The 22,264-nt window shown below is 39.1% G+C and overlaps 2 protein-coding genes across 2 annotated transcripts; both read right to left on the bottom strand.

Annotated features, from left to right (window-relative positions):
- Window positions 1-7,678: 7,678 nt before the first annotated feature.
- On the bottom strand, window positions 7,679-9,298 carry LOC145468538 (carbohydrate sulfotransferase 11-like). Its single transcript, XM_081452275.1, has one exon. It carries the CDS (start codon window positions 8,617-8,619, stop codon window positions 7,990-7,992), a length of 630 nt encoding a protein of 209 aa, XP_081308401.1. The 5' UTR covers window positions 8,620-9,298; the 3' UTR covers window positions 7,679-7,989.
- A 9,252-nt stretch (window positions 9,299-18,550) lies between these two features.
- On the bottom strand, window positions 18,551-19,302 carry LOC145467266 (carbohydrate sulfotransferase 11-like). The gene has a single exon (XM_081450813.1). The coding sequence runs from the start codon at window positions 19,265-19,267 to the stop codon at window positions 18,551-18,553; it is 717 nt and encodes a 238-aa protein (XP_081306939.1). The 5' UTR covers window positions 19,268-19,302.
- Between the last annotated feature and the right edge of the window lie 2,962 nt (window positions 19,303-22,264).

Below are 22,264 nucleotides of genomic sequence, written 5' to 3'. Positions count from 1 at the left end.
TGTCACTGTCACTGTCACTGCCACTGCCACTGTCACTGTCACTGCCACTGCTACTGCCACTGCCACTGTCACTGTCACTGTCACTGTCACTGCCACTACCACTGCTACTGCCACTGTCACTGTCATTGTCACTGCCACTGTCACTGTCACTGTCACTGCCACTGCCACTGTCACTGTCACTGTCACTGTCACTGCCACTGTCACTGTCACTGTCACTGTCACTGTCACTGCCACTACCACTGTCACTGTCACTGTCACTGTCACTGTCACTGTCATTGTCACTGCCACTGTCACTGTCACTGTCACTGCCACTGTCACTGTCACTGTCACTGTCACTGTCACTGTCACTGTCACTGTCACTGCCACTGTCACTGTCACTGTCACTGCCACTGTCACTGTCACTGTCACTGCCACTGTCACTGTCACTGTCATTGTCACTGTCACTGTCACTGTCACTGTCACTGTCACTGCCACTGTCATTGTCATTGTCATTGTTATACTCATTATTATTATTATTATTATTATTATTATTATTATTATTATTACAAGTGGGACCGCAAAAAAAATATTACAATTTAGTATATCATTTGGTTTCTTTAGGCAATCGATTATATCTTTTCATGATGAGGTACACTATAGTGCGTGTTTTATTTAAATTAATACTTTGCTTATGGCTGTTGTTACAGTTGTAGGTCACAGCAGAACTTGTATTGTAATGCACTGGTTAATGAATGTGCTATATTAAAATCATTTGTATGGTCCCTGACAATACTTAAATAATCAATAAAATTGACTAAGAAGTATAAACAATTCAATCAATCAGTCAATCAATCAATCAATCACTCGATCAATCATCAAGCACTCTCAATCAGTCAATTAAAATCAATCAATTAATTTTGATACTGATTTAGTCTAGTCAATCAAATTATTCATTTCATTCATAAATTATTCATTTCATTCAGTGTATCAATGGTCACAAAACACGCACCATCAAGTGTTCATCAAGAGCTATATCAGTCTATTAACTGACATCAGTTGATATCAACTACCACAGAACATTCATTTTCTCAATTGTTGTATGACAGTGTAAAGCATAAAAACTGGTCAGACCAGATATAAATTACTTTAAGCATCCAGGCTCTCCTGGTCAATAAAGCTTGGTGATTGAGCTCTCGTGAAACCTGGTGAAACAAAACCTTGCAATGCAATGGGTATGAGGTTATATACTGTATTAGGTTTGGTATTCTACTTGACGAATTATCGGAGCTTTAACATACTATAAAATGTCTCGTCGGCTTCAAAAATATATGACCAGATTGAAACTCTGAAAATGTTACTTTGACAGAAAAATTCGTTCAAGTGTTCTAAGAGTACTTAACGTTTTTTTTTTTTTTTTTTTTTTTTTTTCTTTCATGAAATAGCACGCGATTCTGAATACTGTTTAAGCTTTTCTGTGGATGAATCTTCTCGGTTTGGGTATACGAACAAAATACTCAGAATAGTTAAGTAAGACCTGCAAGGTGAAGGCTATGATCTCAACTGACTAAATGCCCGACGGTGAGAAATTGTTGCAGAATTTCAACGATGCAACCTTAATCCCTTGAAACTTTGTTCTTCAGGAAAACCTAGAGATTCCAAGGACTGACGGCTTTAGTTTTGCAGGTTTTACAGTTTACAAGTGTTAGCATGCCATAAAACTTGTTATTGAACATAGCGATTTTTACAATATGCTTAGTCCCTCCTACCGCCGGGTTAAGCTCGGGAAATTCGTCATTTAGGAAAGCAAAATGATTTTTTGAATCGGTTAGCATTTTTAGAGAAGTATACAGGGTCAAAGAGTACTGTGAAGAGATTTGAATACGACTTTTACTGGAAAATCTGTGAAAATGTTGGACTGTGGGGCATTGAAGCTATGTACGGCAAATCTATATGAGAAGATTGAGTTAACTATCCCGCGATTAATATTTCACAAAGGGAATTGGGTGCAGTTGCTTCTTCTGGTTTTGCCAGTAAAAAGAGTTGTTGTGTCGGCGCTGTTTCATAGAACTGTTTTCTATTGATTCGAGGTAATTAATTTTACCTGAAATCTCACCGCGCGGTTTTAACCTGCCTTTTAATTAAACTTCTTGTCAGGTTAATCTTGCTAAGCGATATATCACTAAGGAAAGAACGATATCACGATGAGCAAAAAGCACATATTGCTTAAAAAGCCGTAACGATATTTCGTTAAATGAAAACATTATATCACTCAGTGCAAACGAAAAATCAAGCAGAACTCAGCGAAATATCAAAACTGTTCACAACAATAGCTTCTTGATACTTCGCGCGATATATGAGGGTCCACAATAGGGTTCTCAGATCCCGCTATCCCGCCCATTATTTTCCTGTTAATCCCGTCATCCCGCCCTTTTATTTCTGGAAATCCCGATCCCGTTCACTTTTCAAAGATGCTTCTGCGTTAATTGTTAATTTTAATTCTGCGTTAATAATTAATTTGTTACAGTAATAATTAGTTTAATTATTAACTGAAGCTTTTAAAAAATAGATATCGTGTAAAAGATCAAAAAAGAATTCAATGGGTAGCAGATAATTAAGCACAAATGATTATAACGTTTCTTTCTGTAAACGATTTACTATTTTGTGCTTTTTTTTGTTCACGTATCAGTGAAAGAAAAAAGATTGTTCATTCCCATTTTCAGGAGATGGCCCCCCAAACACTCCTGATAGTTTCTTTCAAAGCTTTCGTGTCTTCACTTTCCTTGAAATCTGAACTCAGAACTTTTCTTTCCGAATGAAGGCATTTCTGCTTTCACATCCTTTTCGCAATGTATGGTGACGCAATTCGTAATGTCGCATACTTCGTTCGGTGAATCACTATGACCGCCATCCGGTGTGACCATCCTGGCAAAAACAAGTCATGCGCTCTGGAAAAGTTGAAAGACTAGAAAAACTAGAAGGATCGGTTGGGGGGGGGGGGGGGGGGGCGGAGGGCAAGATTACAGACGCAAGCGTCGAAAATGTTGGAAACGCACAGATATCATTGCTGTCAGAGGCCAACACAAGTGATAGCCTGCGTAACTTGGCGATTTAAGCAATTTTTCAACGCGGCTTTGGTGGTCGTTATCGCGGCTCTGCCGCCTTCTTAGCGGGCTTAAACTGCTTAAAAACCGCCAAGCTACGCAGGCTACACAAATGATCGCAATAGGACTCAAAGATCTCGTACAGTCTCAGAGTCTCATGATACTAGCGTAGTAAAGCGCTGATGGATACGTTTAACAGAACCTGACAGGTTACAGAGTCGTTGCTATTCATTACTTGAAACCTGGCACAGCTATACGCTCAAAAAAGGTTCGTTCCTGCCAGCTTGTGGTTTTTGCGCTGCTCAATAACAATTTATGAGGTCACGTAAGAATTGAAATCCCATATCCCGCTCTGTTCCCCTTGCGAATTCCGCATCCCAACCCTATAAAAACACGAAATCCCGCTCCCACTCATAATTGTAATTCCCGCTTCACGCCCCTGTTTTAGCTCAAATCCCAAACATCACGGCGAAAAAAAGCCAAATCCCGTATCCCGCCAAACCTATTGGGGATCCTTATATATCGTTTCAAGCAAAATTCGTTCAAATATCGCCGATATATCGTGATTACCACGATATTCGTTTTCATTGCTTTTATCACAGTGCTGTATTTGTTAGTAGCCGTAGTATTGTAAGTCAGTAGTGTTGATATTGTGTTATAAGAAGCTGTAGCTTGTAAGAAGAGACCATATATTGTATTGTAAGTAGCTGTAGCGTTAATTAATAGTTTTTTTAAAAAGAGTTAAACACACACTATGACGACGAGTAAAACTTTACAACTAGACACCCACCTATTTCGGGAGATCTTTACCACCCGTGTAAAGGCCCTTTCCTCAAAAGAAGGAAGGTTTATACATACGATCACTCTGTATTTGTTAAATTCGCGCTCGATATGTATTCACGAAATGTTTTCACTGATCACAAAACAACCAAGGCAACAGACTATCATTCATCATTTTTTCCAATCATTATTTTAATCAGGACCGCTTCCACGATGTCCCGCTTTTCCGACTTTTTTCCATTCCAAAACAAAATTAGCCTCACCGCTCGACGCATCATGCCTTATTTAGTAAATATGCGAAGTTTCATAAGATTCCGTTGCAAACTCATGAAAATATGGGATCCCATCTTGCCACGTTTTGCAAAGAAATGTATGCTAGAAGTCAGGCGCTAAGTATATTCAATATATCCAAGCTTTTGCAGCGGATTCTTAATAAACATGGCATATTTACCAAATTCGGCATGATAAATTGATCTAAAGGGGTGCTCTTTTTTTGTTTATATGAAAAATATGAAATTAAACATTGTTGATGTTGCGTGACATCGTCGGAGTGGTCCATTACAAACATTGATGTATATTTCATAGGCATTGTCACAGTTTTGTCATATTGACGGGTAGGCAACACGCATAACAAAAAAGTGTTTGTGTGGAAAACCGATGACAAATAAAAGTTGAATTAGTACTGAACAATTTATGCCTAACAAAGTTTATTAATTAAGATGCTAGAAAAAGGATTGCATTTGAGGGATTTGACTGTGCTGGAAAGCGTCCACTCGCGTTCTTAATTTGTCCATACATTTGTCTAAATATATCTATCTATATATATATTTTTTTTCTCCCAAGTGGTGTGACCTTGTAAGCGGCGTAATTATTTGTTCTAATTAGGACATTGCCAACATGGTTTGCTGAAGTGCATGATTACAATACAACCCTTACCTATGTCGAGTTTCGCCTTCTGTTGCTTTTCATACAGCTCATATTGTGCGAGGATTAGCAATATTCCAGCAGTTAAAAGAACCAAACGTAACAACTGTTTCTTCTTCACCTCCATCATTGCCAATTACGTGGCCAAAATAAAATATTACAACATCTCCTGTTTTAGCAGATCAAATAGAGCGAAGACTGGGGCAAAGTGCACGCTGGTTCCTTGGCAACTCGGTGATATAGCTTGTTAATCGTGTGCCTGCTTCTCGTGAAAACATATTTTGCAGAATGCTGTGTTTTGTGAAGAAAGTTTTGGAACAAATGACGCCTTATAAGCTCATCTCTCCTATAAACGCACTCGCAATTCGTCGTAGGCCCATACTAAAAAAATTGCAAGCTAGCAAATGAGCAAAGTTCATACCAGTTCTCACGAGATAAAAAAATGAGCCATAAAAACAAAAACATTAAACACTGAATAAAAAACTATGACTACTGACTTAACATCAAACTAAGATTCCGAGACGAACACCCCAGATGTTGAAATAAAACAAGAATCTTCGTGAACAGAACGTAGAGGGTGAGGCAAGCAACAAGAAATTGAAAAAAAAAGAGGATACTCGACGAAACAACTTGGAAAGTAAATATTTAAGCTTAACTCTTGCGTTAAATATCCTGATTCTCTTATTTGTTTTCACTGTCTTCAATAATTTTAAGTACCATTTGAAAAAAACGAATAAATGTAGACTACCATTTCAACAAACGGAAAAATAATTTGCAAAAAGGAGTGTAATTTGGTGTCGCGACACACGTTTGCCAAAGACACAGTGGCTATAAGGGCAAAATGAAGCTCTCCTGTTCGGAGATATATCCTAAACAACCGCCTTTAAAAAAAAAGAAAGAAAACTAAACAAATATAAATACGGCTCAAGAATAATTAAAATTGTACAAGGGAGTTTGCGCAGGGATTAGCACAATGCCGGTAGAAAGGTTTAGTTATTAGAAAACATAGGCACGCAAGACTTGCAAGAGTTATTTGATTGTGAATTAAAAGCCTCTTGATGTAACATCATTTCAGTAGACTGTCGAAAGTAATAGTTAGGTTAAACCAACAAGTTTTTTTTGTTACGATGTACATTAAAAAAACAAACAAACAAACAAGGAAACATTTATAAAGTATAGTAGCCAAAATCTTAAACCGTAAATGGTAAGATAAAGAGGTGCTAAGTCTTTAATGGCTGGCTGGTTAGGATTTTGGCGAAAAGCGTCATCATACGAAATACGATAGCAAGCTTAATCTTGTGGAGATTTTTTCAGAAAATTCTATCAGTCGTTTTCCTTTCATAGAACGTCAAATAATTGTATTTGCAGTAACGATTTCTTTTTTTTCCTGTACTGAAAGAATTATTAGGGACAACGTCCATTAAAAGTTTCTTTTATATTTTACCTACAGATCTCGCGTTACTCTTACGGCGTTTACTTTGTTTATCAATGTCAAAACTATCACAAAATTGAATCGAGAACAGAGCGATAAATTTACGAAATACGATAGCAAGTCTAATCTCGTGGAGAGTTTTTCGGAAAATTCTATTAGTAGTTTTCGTTTCATAGAACGTCAAATAATTGTATTTGTAGTAACGATGTATTTTTTTTTCCTGTACTGAAAGAATTAATAGGGACAACGTCCATTAAAAAATTATTTTATATTTTACCTACAGATCCCGGGGTACTCTTAAGGCGTTTACTTTGTTTATCAATGTCAAAACTATCACAAAATTGAATCGGGAACACAGCGATAAATTTGCAGCAAAACTTTAAAAAATTAGCCGTCGTGGTTCACGTTCTCCAGACAAAGTAGGGTTTGGTCAGTTCACGTTGTTGTTTTACAGAGGACGGCAAAGAAATGTGACAAAAATTGTAACGCACGTGCATAGCCACTGCTCTGCTCATTAAATGTTTTGTTTAGCGACGTTCTCGCTACCGTGTCCTTCGTAGTTTTGTCAACCTCCCTATCAATGTCAGCTCATACTGCTCTGCTATCAGTGCTGTCATAGTGAAGATGCCTCAAGCGATAAGCTTTCAAAAACATGATGAGTAAGACAGGAACGAGCTGTAGCATAAAGTCTGTTGCGCAAACTCATTGACTTTACACTGGTAACCAAGCTTCTCGGAATGGACGATGCCATACCTGCTCTAGGGACTAGGTCGAAACTGGTCATAATTTGGTAACAGAATAATACACCGTCAACAAACGCTTAATTGCTCACTTTCATACTGGTTTGCTTGCGGTCAACTGTTTTTTATTGGTTAGGGCAATACCATATGTAAAATAGACTAAGAAAGTCACCTTTTAAAATTTAAGGGGAGTGAGGGGGTTTTGGCGCTTCAATCTGGCGGGTGTAGTGTTACGAGAGGAATGTTGGCATATAAGTTGGAGCCAGTAAAGTATAGATTTCAAGGTGATACGAATTGTCACACCTAAGGCTCATTTCGTTTCCGAAAACTTTATTCCGCCTGCAAAACATTGGCTGCCCTTCTTGACAGCCAATCTCGAGAACATCTTTTGACTGACATATTCACCTGGTTTTCTTTCTTCATTTGTTGTTTTAAGTTTTTTTTGTTGTGATGGTCGTTTTTTTGTTTTCTTCTTGTTTTTCTGAGATCGGAAAATTCCGTTTTACGGCGCCCTTTCTTCTCAAACGTAATAAAATCACATGTTCCAAAAAAAAAAAAAAAAAAAGACTTAAACGATATATTTGGTATTTCTCAAAGCTCAAAAGTCTAACCCTTCAGCTTTTGTAACGTACATGTATTTTATTGCCCGAGCAATACTATATCTAGCGCAACAAGTCAAATTATCAAATTTCTCAGCATAAAAGAAAAATAAGCGAGGCTTATGTAACATTTGTGATAGATCGACTATTTGACGATTCATCCATTTTATTTTTACAGCCTGTCAAGTGTTTAATCAACAATTGAATTAAATTATTAAACCAACTGATAATTTCACTGTGTGCGTGCGACACATCAGTGCTCTAATACGACGCAAAACGTACGTCAAACATGGCTTAAACTGCCCCCAAGTATCTCAACGTAACGGACTTAAGGAACCAGAGTGCTCGGTACCCATACAAATATGGCGCCATATCAAAGATGGGAGAAGCTAACAAATGATCAAACTGTCACATCCCCACTATCATCTCTTCCTTTACTCAAAAAGACTCTTAAGAAGTTCCGGGAAGTTGTATCCAAACATCTCAAAGTTGGCTCTGTAAAAATGCCCAAAGTTGTCGATCCATTTTATGGGAATTTTCGAGTAATAACTGAGCATAGAGGAGGCGGTACTGGACTTATTGTTGGCTCGAGCATCGAATCTTTTTGCCTGTTGGGGCGATAACCCTGCAGCCTCTTTAAAATCTGCCAAGTCTTGATCAAAAGTTTCGTAATGACCTATAAAGTCATAGTTGACGGCACACATTCCACATACGTTGACGTAATTATCCCAGTGCCAATTCATAACAGACGTACTCTTGCTGCTTCCTTCGGTTACTAAATATTCAATGAATTCACGAAAAGTGATGTCATCAAGCATATCAAGTGCGCTCTTGGAAGAGTTTGGACGAACGGTTCTCAGAATTGCTCTACCGCGAAGTTGAAGCATTGGGCGGGGAAATCTTGGATAAACAAACTTGTCTTTGTATGCGGACAGAATGCGCTCGAACGGCTCACGAACAAACGTGAACTTGAAATATTTTTCCCATTTCTGCCTTTGCTCGTCGGGAGGATACCGATTTAGTAGAGGCGTTCCTTTCTGCTTGTCTACAAATGAATAGAGCATTTCTCTCCATTGCCTGGAAGCCGCTTTAGGTGTTATACAGTAAAGTATTTTGAGAGACAGAATTACGTAATCGTGGGGCCAGAGAATCCTTGAGTATTAAAGATGTGCGCAACATGGAATGTACTCTATGCCTGGATTATTTAAGTCGGAAAATAGGTTGAGAGCTAGGCCGGGAAGCTAGGCCAGAAAGCAGGCCGAAAAGTAGACCAGAAAACAAACTACAAAACGGGCCGGAAAACACATCAGCAAACATCACCAGCAAACAGCACCAGCAAACAGAATTATCTTATCAGACCCTGGCCTTTCTTTTGGAATTTAACTTGAATATGAATACATCAGGTGTACCGTCACGGTGTGGGCATGGGTGCCTTGTATACTTCACCATTGTATGGCGTCACAATTGCAAATTTCAAACTATGCCCTCGTCCACACTATACGCCGGGGAATTTGAAGACGGCGTTTTCACTCTGGAAACGTTTAATCTACGCCAAGTAAATTGAAAACGCAACAATCACCGGTCATTTTGGATTTGTCTTTCAGGAAACCTCAGGCAAGGAAATCATATGATTATTGTAACGTCATCGTTTTTGAAGAGTTTCGTTATCAAACTATTTCCTTCCACAGAGAGACGCAAAGCCATACTTTTCAAATTCCTCCGGTTTGAGGAGCGTTTATGTAAAGCTCCGTTTTCGTGACGGATTGGTGTGTACGGTAGGCCTAAATGTAGAATTAGAGCTGCGTTTTGAAATTTCTCCGACGTAGTGTTGACAGGGTCTAAAGTAACTAAGCAAGTAAGTAAGTAAGATCCTTTACTTAAACACGATGAGAATAAAAGCATTCCATGCTTGAGGGGTCGTTTGGAAATTACTGTAGGACATTCTCGCTCTGGCGTACTGTCTTCCTTTGTTAGATGAGAATCATCACTGGAGGTTTTAGATGCACATTTTCCAAACCAGTCATCTGCAAATTAATGTCTACACTAATACCTACATAATAGACCTATGTGGCAGTTTGCAAGTTTCCAGGTACAAGTAGCTCTATTTGTTTGTGCTAGTGGTACTAACATACCTGAGTTGAATTATCTTTTTTCGATCGCTCAGCATGACTTGGCTCTAAGAAGTAAAGAAAACATCGAAAGGATTATCATTTATGTCCAGTGGGTTAGGAGCCCATGGGCGACTCTAACGTAGCTTGATTTATATTGTAGTATATCGCGCGCAATTAAAAAATTGGTCTCAACAGTCTCAACAGTCTAGTCCAGGTGTGTCCACAAAAATGCCGCTCATATCGGAATTCGCCTGGGATTGAGAACTTGGGTCGATTGTGCGCAAGGAAAAGGCAAGATTAAGAGACGCTAACTTTGCCTTAAAGTCTAGTTTTTTTGTGAAATTTACATAGCGATATTATCTTGATAGCGGAGCTCCGGCGCTCTGAAGGGCTACCAAGCGGTCAGATAATGAGTTACTTGTGTCAGAAATGCAAAAAAAATAAATAAATAAATAAAAAATTGAGGGTCATCGACTTCGTTTCAGAGATAAAGCGTGTGAAAACTACACTGATTTTGAAAATTTGGCGCACGTAATTCAGCATGGTCTACAGGGGTTTATAGTTAAAAGTGTCGAAGGTTAGTCAACGGAGGCAAACGGTCTTAGTCATATTTTGTTTGAAGTTTTACCCATGTGTATTTTTTGAAAACTTTGTCAACTCAATAAAAGGGTACCATCTGTGTTGTATCGTGGTGGACGGATCTACTAAACTTCAAATGTTTGGTAAGAAATTATGCCACGTTTGATACCCAGGGTTTTGACATGTTCATGCTTGTGACATGTAGCTACAACCAGTGATTCTTCAAATAACAAGTACATGGGAGGGTACAATGTAGGTGCACTTAAGGACGTTCGCGCGAAAATTTTCCATCGATAGATTTTTTTTATAATTTCTACTGCGGTCAGATAATGAGTTACTTGTGTCAGAAATGCAATAAATAAATAAATAAATAAATAAATAAATAATTGGGGGTCATCGACTTCGTTTCAGAGATAAAGCGTGTGAAAACTACACTGATTTTGAAAATTTGGCGCACGTAATTCAGCATGGTCTACAGGGGTTTATAGTTAAAAGTGTCGAAGGTTGGTCAACGGAGGCAAACGGTCTTAGTCATATTTTGCAGAAGTGGGTCTGTTGCGTAAATAATTCCAAATGTTACCAACGTCTTCACAAAACTTAACCCTTCAAGAGGCATTTGAAACCGTCGCACAGGTAAACGAAGAGCTGAAAAGAACGGAATTCCATGGTGCATTTTGCAAAAAATTGAAACTTTTAGTCTATAGATTTTCTTCATTTTGTCGCTAAGTGTAGAAAATCGGTAGAGAAAATTATCCGTCAAAAATGGGGGTCACCGAACGTCCAAGATCGTTAAACATTACCTTCCTTGAGCCACTTCATAAGAATTTTGGTAATTAAATATGAAACCGGTTGAAAAACACATATATTTCAAATCGAGTAAAACGAATTTGTTTAAAGAAAGAAGGAAGATTTTTGAGGAAACAATCAATATATTTTCTTACATACAATTGTGTAAAACAACTTCTTCTATTCATGACTGCCGATTATTATTATAATATTATTATTATTATTATTATTATTATTATTATTATTATTATACATGACTGCTTTGTAAGTATTTGTGTATGATGCTTGGAAATCTCTCTTCACAAGTTGTCCTGAGAACAGCATTTTGCAGACTACAATTTAAGGTCCTTTGGGATACACTATACATGTACTTTAAGCACTCGAAGAGCACATTTCTATGTGATATCCTATACTATAATGGTTTGAGGATGTCTATAATTCCAACAAGGTTCAATGTTTTCGAGTGTATACCGTGGAAAGTAGGTAAGACAGATTAAGACATCAAGATTATCAAGCTTATTTAGCTTACACGAAGAACATGAAACCAGGGCTTCAGCTTACCTGGACATGGATAACGTTTTCCGCAGTCGTGATTTCTATTCCAGATAGGTTGTTCAAAGTCATAATAGCGTGTAGCATAGACCAAAGAGGAAGATTATATCCATCTCTTGGTGACTGAAATCGATCTTCGTGGCACGATGCCGTGTTTAGTTCGAGAGTAAAGTATCAATGAGTCGAATGAGTCAATGAGTCATGAGTCAAGTCAATGAGTCAAGTTAAGAAAAATTGAAAATTTGCAATTTCAAAAGAAAATGATTATACAGTGGGATCCCGTTAACCTGGTCACCAACGGGCCATGAAAATTTTGCCGTATTGACTGGTTGGCCGTGTTAACGGGGTAGGGTCAAACAATTTGAGTAACGTGTAATAGATATATATTGCACTTCTAAACAACTGTTATTTAATAAGTATTCGGAATGCAGATATAATTTTGTTTTAAATGAAACTTGAATCAGTGTGTAAAATATTATTAATGGAAAGGTGAAAATAACTGATTTGAGTGGCCGTATAAACGGGGTAAAATTATAAAGGATTATACAGGTTGGATTTGGGAATGTGTTCGTTGGCCATATTAACGAGGTGGCCGCATTAACGTAGTTTTGCTTTAAAAGAAATGTATGGATCACGGTTTCGCCAGGACAAAAAAAAGTGGCTGTAATAACGAGGTGACTGTAAGGCGGGGTTTCAATGTATTTACGGTAAAATCATTTCAACGGATCACGTGTCCTCTTTCGATTTTAGAATTTATATTCGGCGTTGCGTAATCTCTCTTTGTTTTATTTACGAGGTGATATCCTTAAAAGCAAACACGTAGTACTGGGGACGAGGAAGGGTCACAGCATATATGAAGGTTAAATGTCCACTACAACGATGAACGTAAGTTTGGAACAATGTCGCGGTTCTTTTACTCATTATTAGAGCTGGAGAGGCTAAGCATGACATTCACGGCAAATGGCAAAAATTGAGTTTTTTCATGTCTATTTTATGTCTTTTCATGCATGTCATTTTATGTCTAAAAATACGTGCAATCCACACTGAACACGAGTTGAGCCTGGATAAGTTGATGGCTTGTGTGAGAAAACCAAATCTTGTATCGCCGAAGAAATTTTCTCACGAAGATCTAACTGAAATAACAAAGAGAACACAGTTCTCGAGGGCAGTGCGGGAAGAAAGATAATATATAGCAAAAGCGAGGCACAGCAATTTAGAAATGGAAATTAACTTACCTTGACTCGCGACGGTAGGCTGTCGAAAAATATCTGAAATATTACATGTACACAGCAGTGGCCGCCGTATCGAACGATCACGTCATATAAGCCTACTCAATTCCTCTTAGAAGACCTCGCCATACGCGACACGTAGACAAATAAATTCCGCCGACGGTAGCTTAGTAAGAGCTGAAGCCCCCAGAAAAATTGTACAAGGGCGTTTGCGCAGGAATTAGGATAACGCATGAAAGTCTTGGTTATTGGAAAACATAGGTACGCAAGACGTGTAAGAGAAAATTTTTGTAAATTAAAAGCTTCATGAGGTATTAGCATTTCAGTAGACGACTGTCAAAAGGTATGGTTAGGCTAATCAAACAAGTTTGTTTGGTTACAATGTACAGCAAAAAACAAAAAAACAAAAAAAAAGAAACATAAACAAACATATAACTTTAGAATTTGTAACGAGTCCTTGCATACGGCGGCTGCGCCCGCAGTACGAGTGGAAGTCAAAACTGAGCTGTTGTACCGAAAAGATACGATAATAGTCTTTTTCTTCCCAGCTAACAAAAACAAAGACAATGCTTAAGTTGCTTTGTCCTCCTCTAATAGTTAACTCGAGAATTCCGTAGGAACAGCTTATCTTGTTCAAAATAACACAACTATTATCCTACCTGGTGACACTCAACGAACTACGAGCGAGTTGCCATGCCGGACGCCAGCGACCCATTTTTGGCGACAAATTAGAAGCTTGCAGACAAAAAAGGTTTCATATCTTGCACTTTTTACAATTCGATGTGGTTTTTGGAACAAAAAATCCCTTTGTGCCCCATTATTTTTACAAGGCATGGCCAACTCTCACTCGTTGCGTCGGTTGAGCTCCGTTTGCTGGGAAAACTAAATGACGTGACACACTCTGGCATATTTTGGTGGCCGTTTATTATTGGTAACAGATCTAACAAAAAACGAACAGTGTTGAAATCTGCACGACACTGCTCCCAGCAAAGGTGAGGGGATACCCAAATATCTGCGACTAGTCTCGTAGAAGAGGGCAATCGGGTGGGTGGGAAACGTTTACTTCGAATGAGGGTCCCGGGCAAAAGAGGACGAAAACCTGTTCTGCATGATCACCTGACCAAAACCAGGACAGATTTATTACTAATAACTAGGTAATTTAATAACGAGCATAAAAACATTTATTTCTTAAATAAATATCCTTTATATATATCAAGGCATGTGTTCAAAACAAGGCCCAACACGGCCCGAGCTCTGCTTGCATTTCCGGTTACGTACTTTCTGATAAGGAACAGATTTAAAATATAAACAAACAACTGTGTTGGATAAATCTGGCCACGGTTGTGGCAGGTTTAATGAAATCAAAGCTAACAGAATCACAACACATCGATATTAGACTACTGAGTACAAAAAACGAACAGTGTTTTCTGTCACAAAGCAAAAATTGAGATATGGGGTAGCCATGACCGGGATCCTTCGCAAGATGAGATTAGAAGACAACCATCACGTTATGGCCGAGGCGTCAACGCTCTTGCGGACAGCGCGTGTGTTACTTAAGACTAAAACTATGTCACCGGCTGAAGCCCGGACAAGTAAATGCTGTACGTAGTGAGTGGTCGATGCAAATATATTTAATCGTACTGGTATAACCCCTGCTTATATCAGGGTGTGTACTTTAACAGGTCACAAAATCTGTGGCAACTATAACAACTGCATATATAGCTGAAAGTATAGCCCCTGCTTTTACCCCAGCGGAGACCTAATGATATTACTATATGATATTACGAGAGGTATAACCCCTGCACGTACCTCGTATAAATATACCTAAATAAATGAAACATGCGGCAAGGAGTTTCTGCATTTCATTCTAGGTAAGATTTACAAGCTGCTGTCATAGCGAAAGCAGAAAAAAACAAAACAAAAAACAAACAAATGAAAAAAACAAATAAATCAAAAAACACTTGATTCAGTCTAACACCGTTTTCATAAATCCAGACATATATTTCAAGGGAACAAGACTGCATGACCCAGAGAGGTCGAAAAACGAGCGTGTCTAATTTCTGTCGATCGTTCTAAAGCATTTAGAGTCAAACTAGGGAATTCCCTGAGCAGTTTAGAACATTCTGTGCCAATATATGTCTGAATTTATGAAAACCGTGTTTAAGACTTTGCACCTAAATAGCGGGCATGTTTTTGGAAAATCGGTTAGAAAATGTACATAAATATGGCCATGTCGTACCGAGAGTGCTATCTACCTCTTGTACTCTTAATAGAGTCCATGCCATGCCTATACAAGCCTTTGAAGTCGCTGCAAATGAGTCGAACGAGCCAAACAAAGCTAAATTAGAGCTTAAATTGATCATTTGATTCGCCGAGGCACCAATTTAGACAGGCTTAACCTCTGCGACTTCACCTAAATGACCTCACTATGTCTTTACTGTGGGTTAAATTAGCCAATCATGCTAACAAGAGCTTGGTAAGCAGTGGAATCGGTTATTTACCTGTATATTTCAGCCAAAAAGTAGCCGTTACGTGACATTTCATTTCAATAACTCTCGAGGGCAAAAGGCACCTGGAAGGGATCTGAAAGGACAACTTGTCCCTAGCACTGCATGTTTAGGACAAGGTTGAGACAATTTGGCTTGCGGGGGACCTTTTTGGCCTTGATATCTGAGCGAATTCGCAAAAACATGCCCATTAGGTTTTCGCCTGGATTCGGGCGAAGCCAACAACCTTAAACCCACGGGGGGGGGGGGGGGGGAGGGGGGGCTCCGTCAAGGCTAGGCTGGGCACATGGCCCGATGACTGGCCTATCTGCTGGTGGCTTACTGGGGGCCAGTTGTCAAAAGCAGGGGGGAGGGGAGGGTGTCTTTTACTGACACCCCTTACTAGCTAGAATTTGTGTTTTCAGTGTTAAATAAGCTTGATATTGACTGTTTTTCTGGGTATTTTACTCAGTTGTTTGACCTTGTTTGAGGCTTCTGTGTTGACATGGCACCCTGCTGGAGTGGTCCATGCCACGTGCATGCGTGAAGGGCCAATCTGCTAGCCAGGGGGGTGGTCAGAGGACTTCTGGCCGCTGGGACTGTCTTTGAGTCAATGCGGGCATATTTTTGCGAATTCGGTTAGATATATATTACTATATAATATTGCGAGAGGTATAGCCCCTGCATATACCTCGGCGAGCTTTCTTCTTGTACTAACGGACCATTTGGGCACTCAGAAATTGACCTTAAGCGACCGGCGCTAAGTTTGTCATGTTAGTTTTTCGACGGTGGGCGTTCCATGTAACGTAAGAAGGCGTTATATTTCCACCGACCAAACAACTTAATTTGCGCATCCGACATGCCGTTAGCGGCCGCCAGAGAAGCGGCGCCTATAAGGTGTCATTGTTAAGAAGTCTTATTAGAGATGCTTTCAAATTTCAGTAGGGCAAAACATAAAGAGTTAGATATGAACGAACTGTATCATAAACTCTGTTGCGCAAACCCAATGACTTTACTAGCACTGTAGGTGACTGTTCTCAACTCACCATCGAAGACTGCGCCTCCGCTGATTTCCCTTTCGTAAGCGGTCGGTGCCATTTTTTTTCTTTTTTTGTTTTAATTTGAATTTCGCACCTTATTTTCATAACTTGCATAACTTACATAACTCACATGACCTAAATAACTTACATTACTTATTAATTGACAGTACCAAACATTAAAATTTAGTGACATTTCTAACTCGATTAAGATGCTATTATACATACAATAGACCAATTTCGATATATAAAAATTCAGCTTAACACAATAGACCTCAGAACGAGGCTCTGGGAAATAAACCCCACAAACTCTGTATTTATTCCCCAGAGCCTCGTGCTGAGGTCTATTGTTTTAGGCTGAATTTTAATATATCGAAATTGGTCTATTTTCCTCTTTTCTTTATCTAATTACAATACGCAAGTTCTTTAATTACAATGTTATTATCAATGCTCCCAATACTCTTTTAATCAATGATTAATTTTCTAAAATACAATATGTCATCTTTTTCTTAATTTAATCCAAGTACAAAAATACACTGACACTATTAACAAACCATCAATTAACTAAGTTGAGGAAAAAACAGTATACAAAAAAAAACAAACAAACAAAACAAAACAAAAAGGAAAAACGGGAACAGAAACACACGTGTGCGAAAAGTGTAGTTTTTGTTTGCTAAAAATAAGAGGTGATGCCATTTTTAATGGTCGATGCTATAATTGGTAACCAAGCTTTTTGGAATGGACGATTCCATACCTGCTCTAGCATAGGCCTGGACTACGTCAAAACTGTTTATTATTTGCTAATAGACTAATACCCACTCAGCAAATGCTTAATTGTTCACTTTCATACTAGTTTGCTTACGGTTAACTTTTTAATTATTATTTAGGGCAATGCCATAGGTAAAAAGATACTAAGAAAGTCACCTTTTGTAATTAAAAATTGGGAGGGAGGGGGGGGGGGGGGTTAGCGAGTCACCCTGAAGGTGAACTGTTACGAGAAGGATGTTGGTATGTGATAAGTTCTGGGTTAGATACTGTGTGGCGGCTTACAGCTTTTCTTTTTCTTCAATTGGGTAGAAAAAAATCAACGATAATTCAGCAATTTTTAAGTGTCGCGAATATGGCGACGACCGTTTACGAAAGGGAAAAAGGCAGCACCTACAACTAACTTAAATTTTACCCGGAAGTTAATCTAATGGCCCAGCGGAAGTTGCTTTGCTATCATCAGTATTGCATCGAGGCAATAACATTTCTACAGCTCAGCTTCCTATGTAAGCTGGAACCAATAAAGTATAGATTTCAAGACAATATGAATTATTACACCTAGAGCTTATTACGTTTCTCAGGAAGACTTTATGGCACCTGCAAACTGATTGGCTGCACTTCTAGACAGCCATTCTCCTCGACATCTTTTGACTGTCATGTTCGAAATCACCTGCTTTTCTTTCTTTCTTTCTTCCTTTTTTTTTGTTGTTGTTCTTTGTTGTTATTGTTTTTCTTCTGATGTTGTTAAGATCGGAAAATTCCGTTTTGCGGCCCTCTTTCTTTTCAAAAGTAGTAAAATCGCATGACCCGAAAAAAGACTTCATCGATGTATTTGGTATTTCTCAACGTTCGAAAGTCTAACCCTTCAGCTTTTGCAACGTACGTTTATTTTATTGCCTGAGTAGGATTATATTTACCACAAGTCAACTTATCAAATTTCTCCACATCGACTACTTGACGGTTCATCCGTTCTATTTTCACAGCCTACCAAGTGTTTAATTAAGAAATGAAGAGAATTATTCAAACAACTGAGAATTTCGTGGTGCGCGTGAGACACATACTTCAAACATGGCTTAAACTGCCCCAAAGTATCTCAACGTAACGGACTTAAGGAGCCAGAGTGCTAAGTACCCATAAAGTTATGATGCCATATCAATGAAGAAAGGAGGAGTGTTCCGCCACCTCGAACGATGTTCACTGTCTTAGCAGAGATGGGGCACCAACATAGCTAGTCTTACACGATTCCTTTACATGATTAGTAGTAAAAACGGAAAGAACTTGATACAAAACTGACCCTAAAACGTAAACTTAAGCAATGATTATTACACTCAGTAAAGTCCTTGCGTGACGGAATTGTCCAATAAACTACATTGCGGTATCTCTGAAAAAATTCCAAGTATTAAAACGATGCCTAAAAACGGAAACGTACGTACTATTTTCTCTTCCTTTACTACAAAAGACTCTTAAGAGGTCCCGGGAAGTTGTATCCAAACATCTCAAAGTTGGCTCTGTACAAGCGCCCAAGGATGTCGATCCATTTTGTGGGAATTTTCGAGTAATAACTGAGCATAGAGGAGGCGGTACTGGATTTATTGTTGGCTCGAGCATTGAATTTCTTTGCCTGTTCAGGCGATAATCCCGCTGCCACTTTGAAATCCGCCAAGTCTTGATCGAAAGTTTCGTAATGACCTATAAAGTCATAGTTGACGGCACACATTCCACAAATGTTGACGTAATTGTCCCAGTGCCAGTCCATAACAGGGGTACTCTTGCTGCTTCCTTCGGTTACTAAATATTCAATGAATTCACGAAAAGTGATGTCATAAGGCTTATCAAGTGCGCTCTTGGACGCGTTTGGACGAACGGTTCTCAGAATTGCTCTGCCGTGATATTGAAGCATTGGGCGGGGAAATCTTGGATCAACAAACTTGTCTTTGTATGCCGACAGGATGCGCTCGAACGGCTCACGAACAAACGTGAACTTGAAATATTTTTCCCACTTTTGCCTTTGCTCGTCGGGAGGATACCGATTTAGTAGAGGCGCTCCTTTCTGCATGTCTACAAATGAATGGAGCATTTCTCTCAACTGCCTGGAAGCCGCTTTAGGTGTTATACAGTAAAGTATTTTGAGAGACGGAATCACTGCAATGTGAGAAGGGTCTGGCATGCAACTGTGCCCAGTCTTTTGACAAAACGTCTCAACCAGCTTTCTGCGTTCGTATTGTCTTAACTCCCTTGGAGAGCTGAGATTATATGATTCCTATGAATGAAACAAGAACTAATTAGTTTGTCAGTCTTAAAAACCGATGGAAAAAATTCCAGAGATGATAGGTGTCAATTTTTTAATACAGAAGATCACTGCGCCAAAGCAAAAACATCGTTCTAGAGCATTCTAGTCTCGCATATGTAATCGTGGGGCCATAGAATCCTTGAGTATTCAAGGTGTACGCAACATGTAATGTACTCTATGCCTGGATTATTAGAGTCGGAAAACAGCTTGGCAGTTAGGCCGGGAAGCAGGCCGGAAAGGAGGCCGGATAAGCAAACAGGCCATAAAACAGCTCAGAAAACAGGGCAGAAAACAGGCCAGAGAACACGCCTGAAAACAGGGCAGAAAACGAGCCAGATTATCTTTCTCGTAATGCATAATTTCCAAACCAACCATGTACAAATTAATGTCCACACGAACACATGCACAGTAAACCAATGTGGCAATTTGCAAGTTTCCAGGTACAAGTAGTTTTATTCGTGTGTACCATACCTGTAGAGTCTTTACAGCTGAAACACTTTTTATCCCTTGCTCAGCATGACTTGGCTCTAAGAAGTAAAGAAAACACAGAAAGGATTATCATTTGTGTTGCGGCAGCGATGTCCAGTGGGTTAGGAGCCCATGGGCGACCCTAACGTAGTTTGATTTCATTGTGTTTTCACTGATCGCTCAACACACACTCTGACGACGAGTAAAACTTTACAACTAGAAACCCATCTATTTCGAAAGACCTTTACCACCCGTTTAAAGGTCCTTTCCACAAAAGAAGCAAGGTTTAATTTATACATACGATCACTCTGTATTTGTTTAATTCGTGCTCGATATGTATTCACGGAATGCTTTCACTGATCGCTATACAACCAAGGCAAAAGAATAGCTCTTGATCATTCATCATTTTAATTCCCACTCCGTATTTTTAATCAGGACCACTTCGGCGATGTAATGTGTTTCAATCTCTTTCATTCCAAATAAGATTAACCACACCGCTCGACATATCAAGCCGAATGTAGTAGATAGGCAAAGTTTCATAAGAATTCTTTGCAAACACATGAAAATATGGGATCCCAAACTTGCCACGTTTTGCAAAGAGATGTACATTACAACTTCACACCGCTTGAGCACACCGCTGGGTGTGGGCATTGCTTTCGGAAACATTCGAAAACGTCTCGAATAAGTTCGGCTTTATTCCTTTTGAAAAAGGTGAGATATTTTGGAAGGAAACCTCAAGCGACTTCAAAAGACTTGGACAGTAGCGTAATAAAAGGGACCATGAACGAAGGACTTGTGAACGTATCCTTTCGTTCGGGATGTATGAATACAACAATAATGTAACGCGCGCGGGCGACAACAACTTCCAGTCAAGGAGTCCAACAGCCAACGGTTTAATTACTCTTTTTTTTTTTTTTTTTTTTTGACTTTTACTATTACTCGACTCTCAACGTTTAGCTTCCTTGTACATGGCAAGTCTACTAACACACACAGGCCACTCCATTATGTGAGTCCCTTATATACGCTGTATTACGAGTACATTGCGCATCCCGTACTCGCCATATAACCGTCTCTTAGTCTTAGAACTCTTGCGAGGATACATTCAAATACAACCGTTATACCTCTTAGCACGCGCATCATAGCTCGTGCAATCACTATATCAGTTTCATTACAATAACAACAACAATTTATTAAGATATTTTCATAGCAATACATAGCATTACCTATTTAAGCTAACGAAAATGTAATAACATCCACAATAAAAAAAAAAAAAAAAAAAACAAAGCTTATTTTGCAAACGAAATTTCATGCCTAAAGGACATTACTTGGAAAATAAAAGTAGCAGTGGATCAACATTTAAGAAATAGAAAACATGTACAGTCTTTCTATCGAGTTATAGAAACAAGAGTGGAAGTTTGGGAGAACGAGAAATGCTGTAGGAACACTAGCCGCAGGCGAGTGTTTCCATAGCTTTTTTGAGTTCTCCCAAACTATCACGAGTGTTTCTATAACTCGATAGAAACACCGCGACGAAAAAAAAAGGAAAACAACTTGTCAACTTTGATTATCAAAGTGTAAATGTGACCTCTCACGCGAAAACGTACACTACGGCTATCCGTTCAAATGCCTAAAAACCGTTCGCTTGCCGTTTGCCCTCCGTTTGTCATCCGTTCGTGATCGATGGGATGCCGTTCGAACGGATTGGATCATCCGTTCAGAAAAATTTCCAGCCGTTCGAACGGCTGCTGCTATCCGTTCTAAAGAAGTCTTCATCCGTTCAAACGGCTGAGGTCTTCCGTTCGAATAAAATCTTAATCCGTCCGAACGGCTGAGGTTGTCCGTTCGAAAAAAAATCTTCATCCATTCGAACGGCTGAGGTTATCCGTTCGAAAAAAAATCGTCATCCGTTCAAGCGGCTGCTGCTATCCATTCACAAAACCAATCAGCCGTTCGATCGGCCAACGGCATCCGATGGGATTCAGGTTTTCGAACGGCTGGGATTGTCTGCTCAGAAGGAACTTTATACAGCCACCCGAATGGCTGTGTTCGTTTAAAACAAACATTCAACCTTTCCGATTCAAACGGCCACGTTTGTCCATTTTGAAAGAGAAACTGTATTTAAAATCACGGTTCAAGAAATCAATACTTTGATAGTTTTGATAGCAGAATTGAAGAAGTGTGTAATAAAAATTGCAGCAAGACCTATGAAAGGGAAGCAAAAACACATCCTTTATCAAAACATCAAGATCTCTTGCATTTAGCCGCTGAGCCGTTTATAACCATTCGTTCAACACGAACCGTTTTCCTCCGCCGTTCGAACGTCTGAAATCATATGTTCCAAATGTTTCTTTAGCAGTTCGAACGCCTGGAGTCACCCGTTCGAAATTTTTCGTGAGCCGTTCGAAT

This window comes from Orbicella franksi, chromosome 14 (assembly GCF_964199315.1).
Source record: "Orbicella franksi chromosome 14, jaOrbFran1.1, whole genome shotgun sequence".
NCBI lineage: Eukaryota > Metazoa > Cnidaria > Anthozoa > Scleractinia > Merulinidae > Orbicella > Orbicella franksi.
Note: the sequence above shows the minus strand (reverse complement) of the source record. Positions and strands in the feature narration are given on the sequence as shown.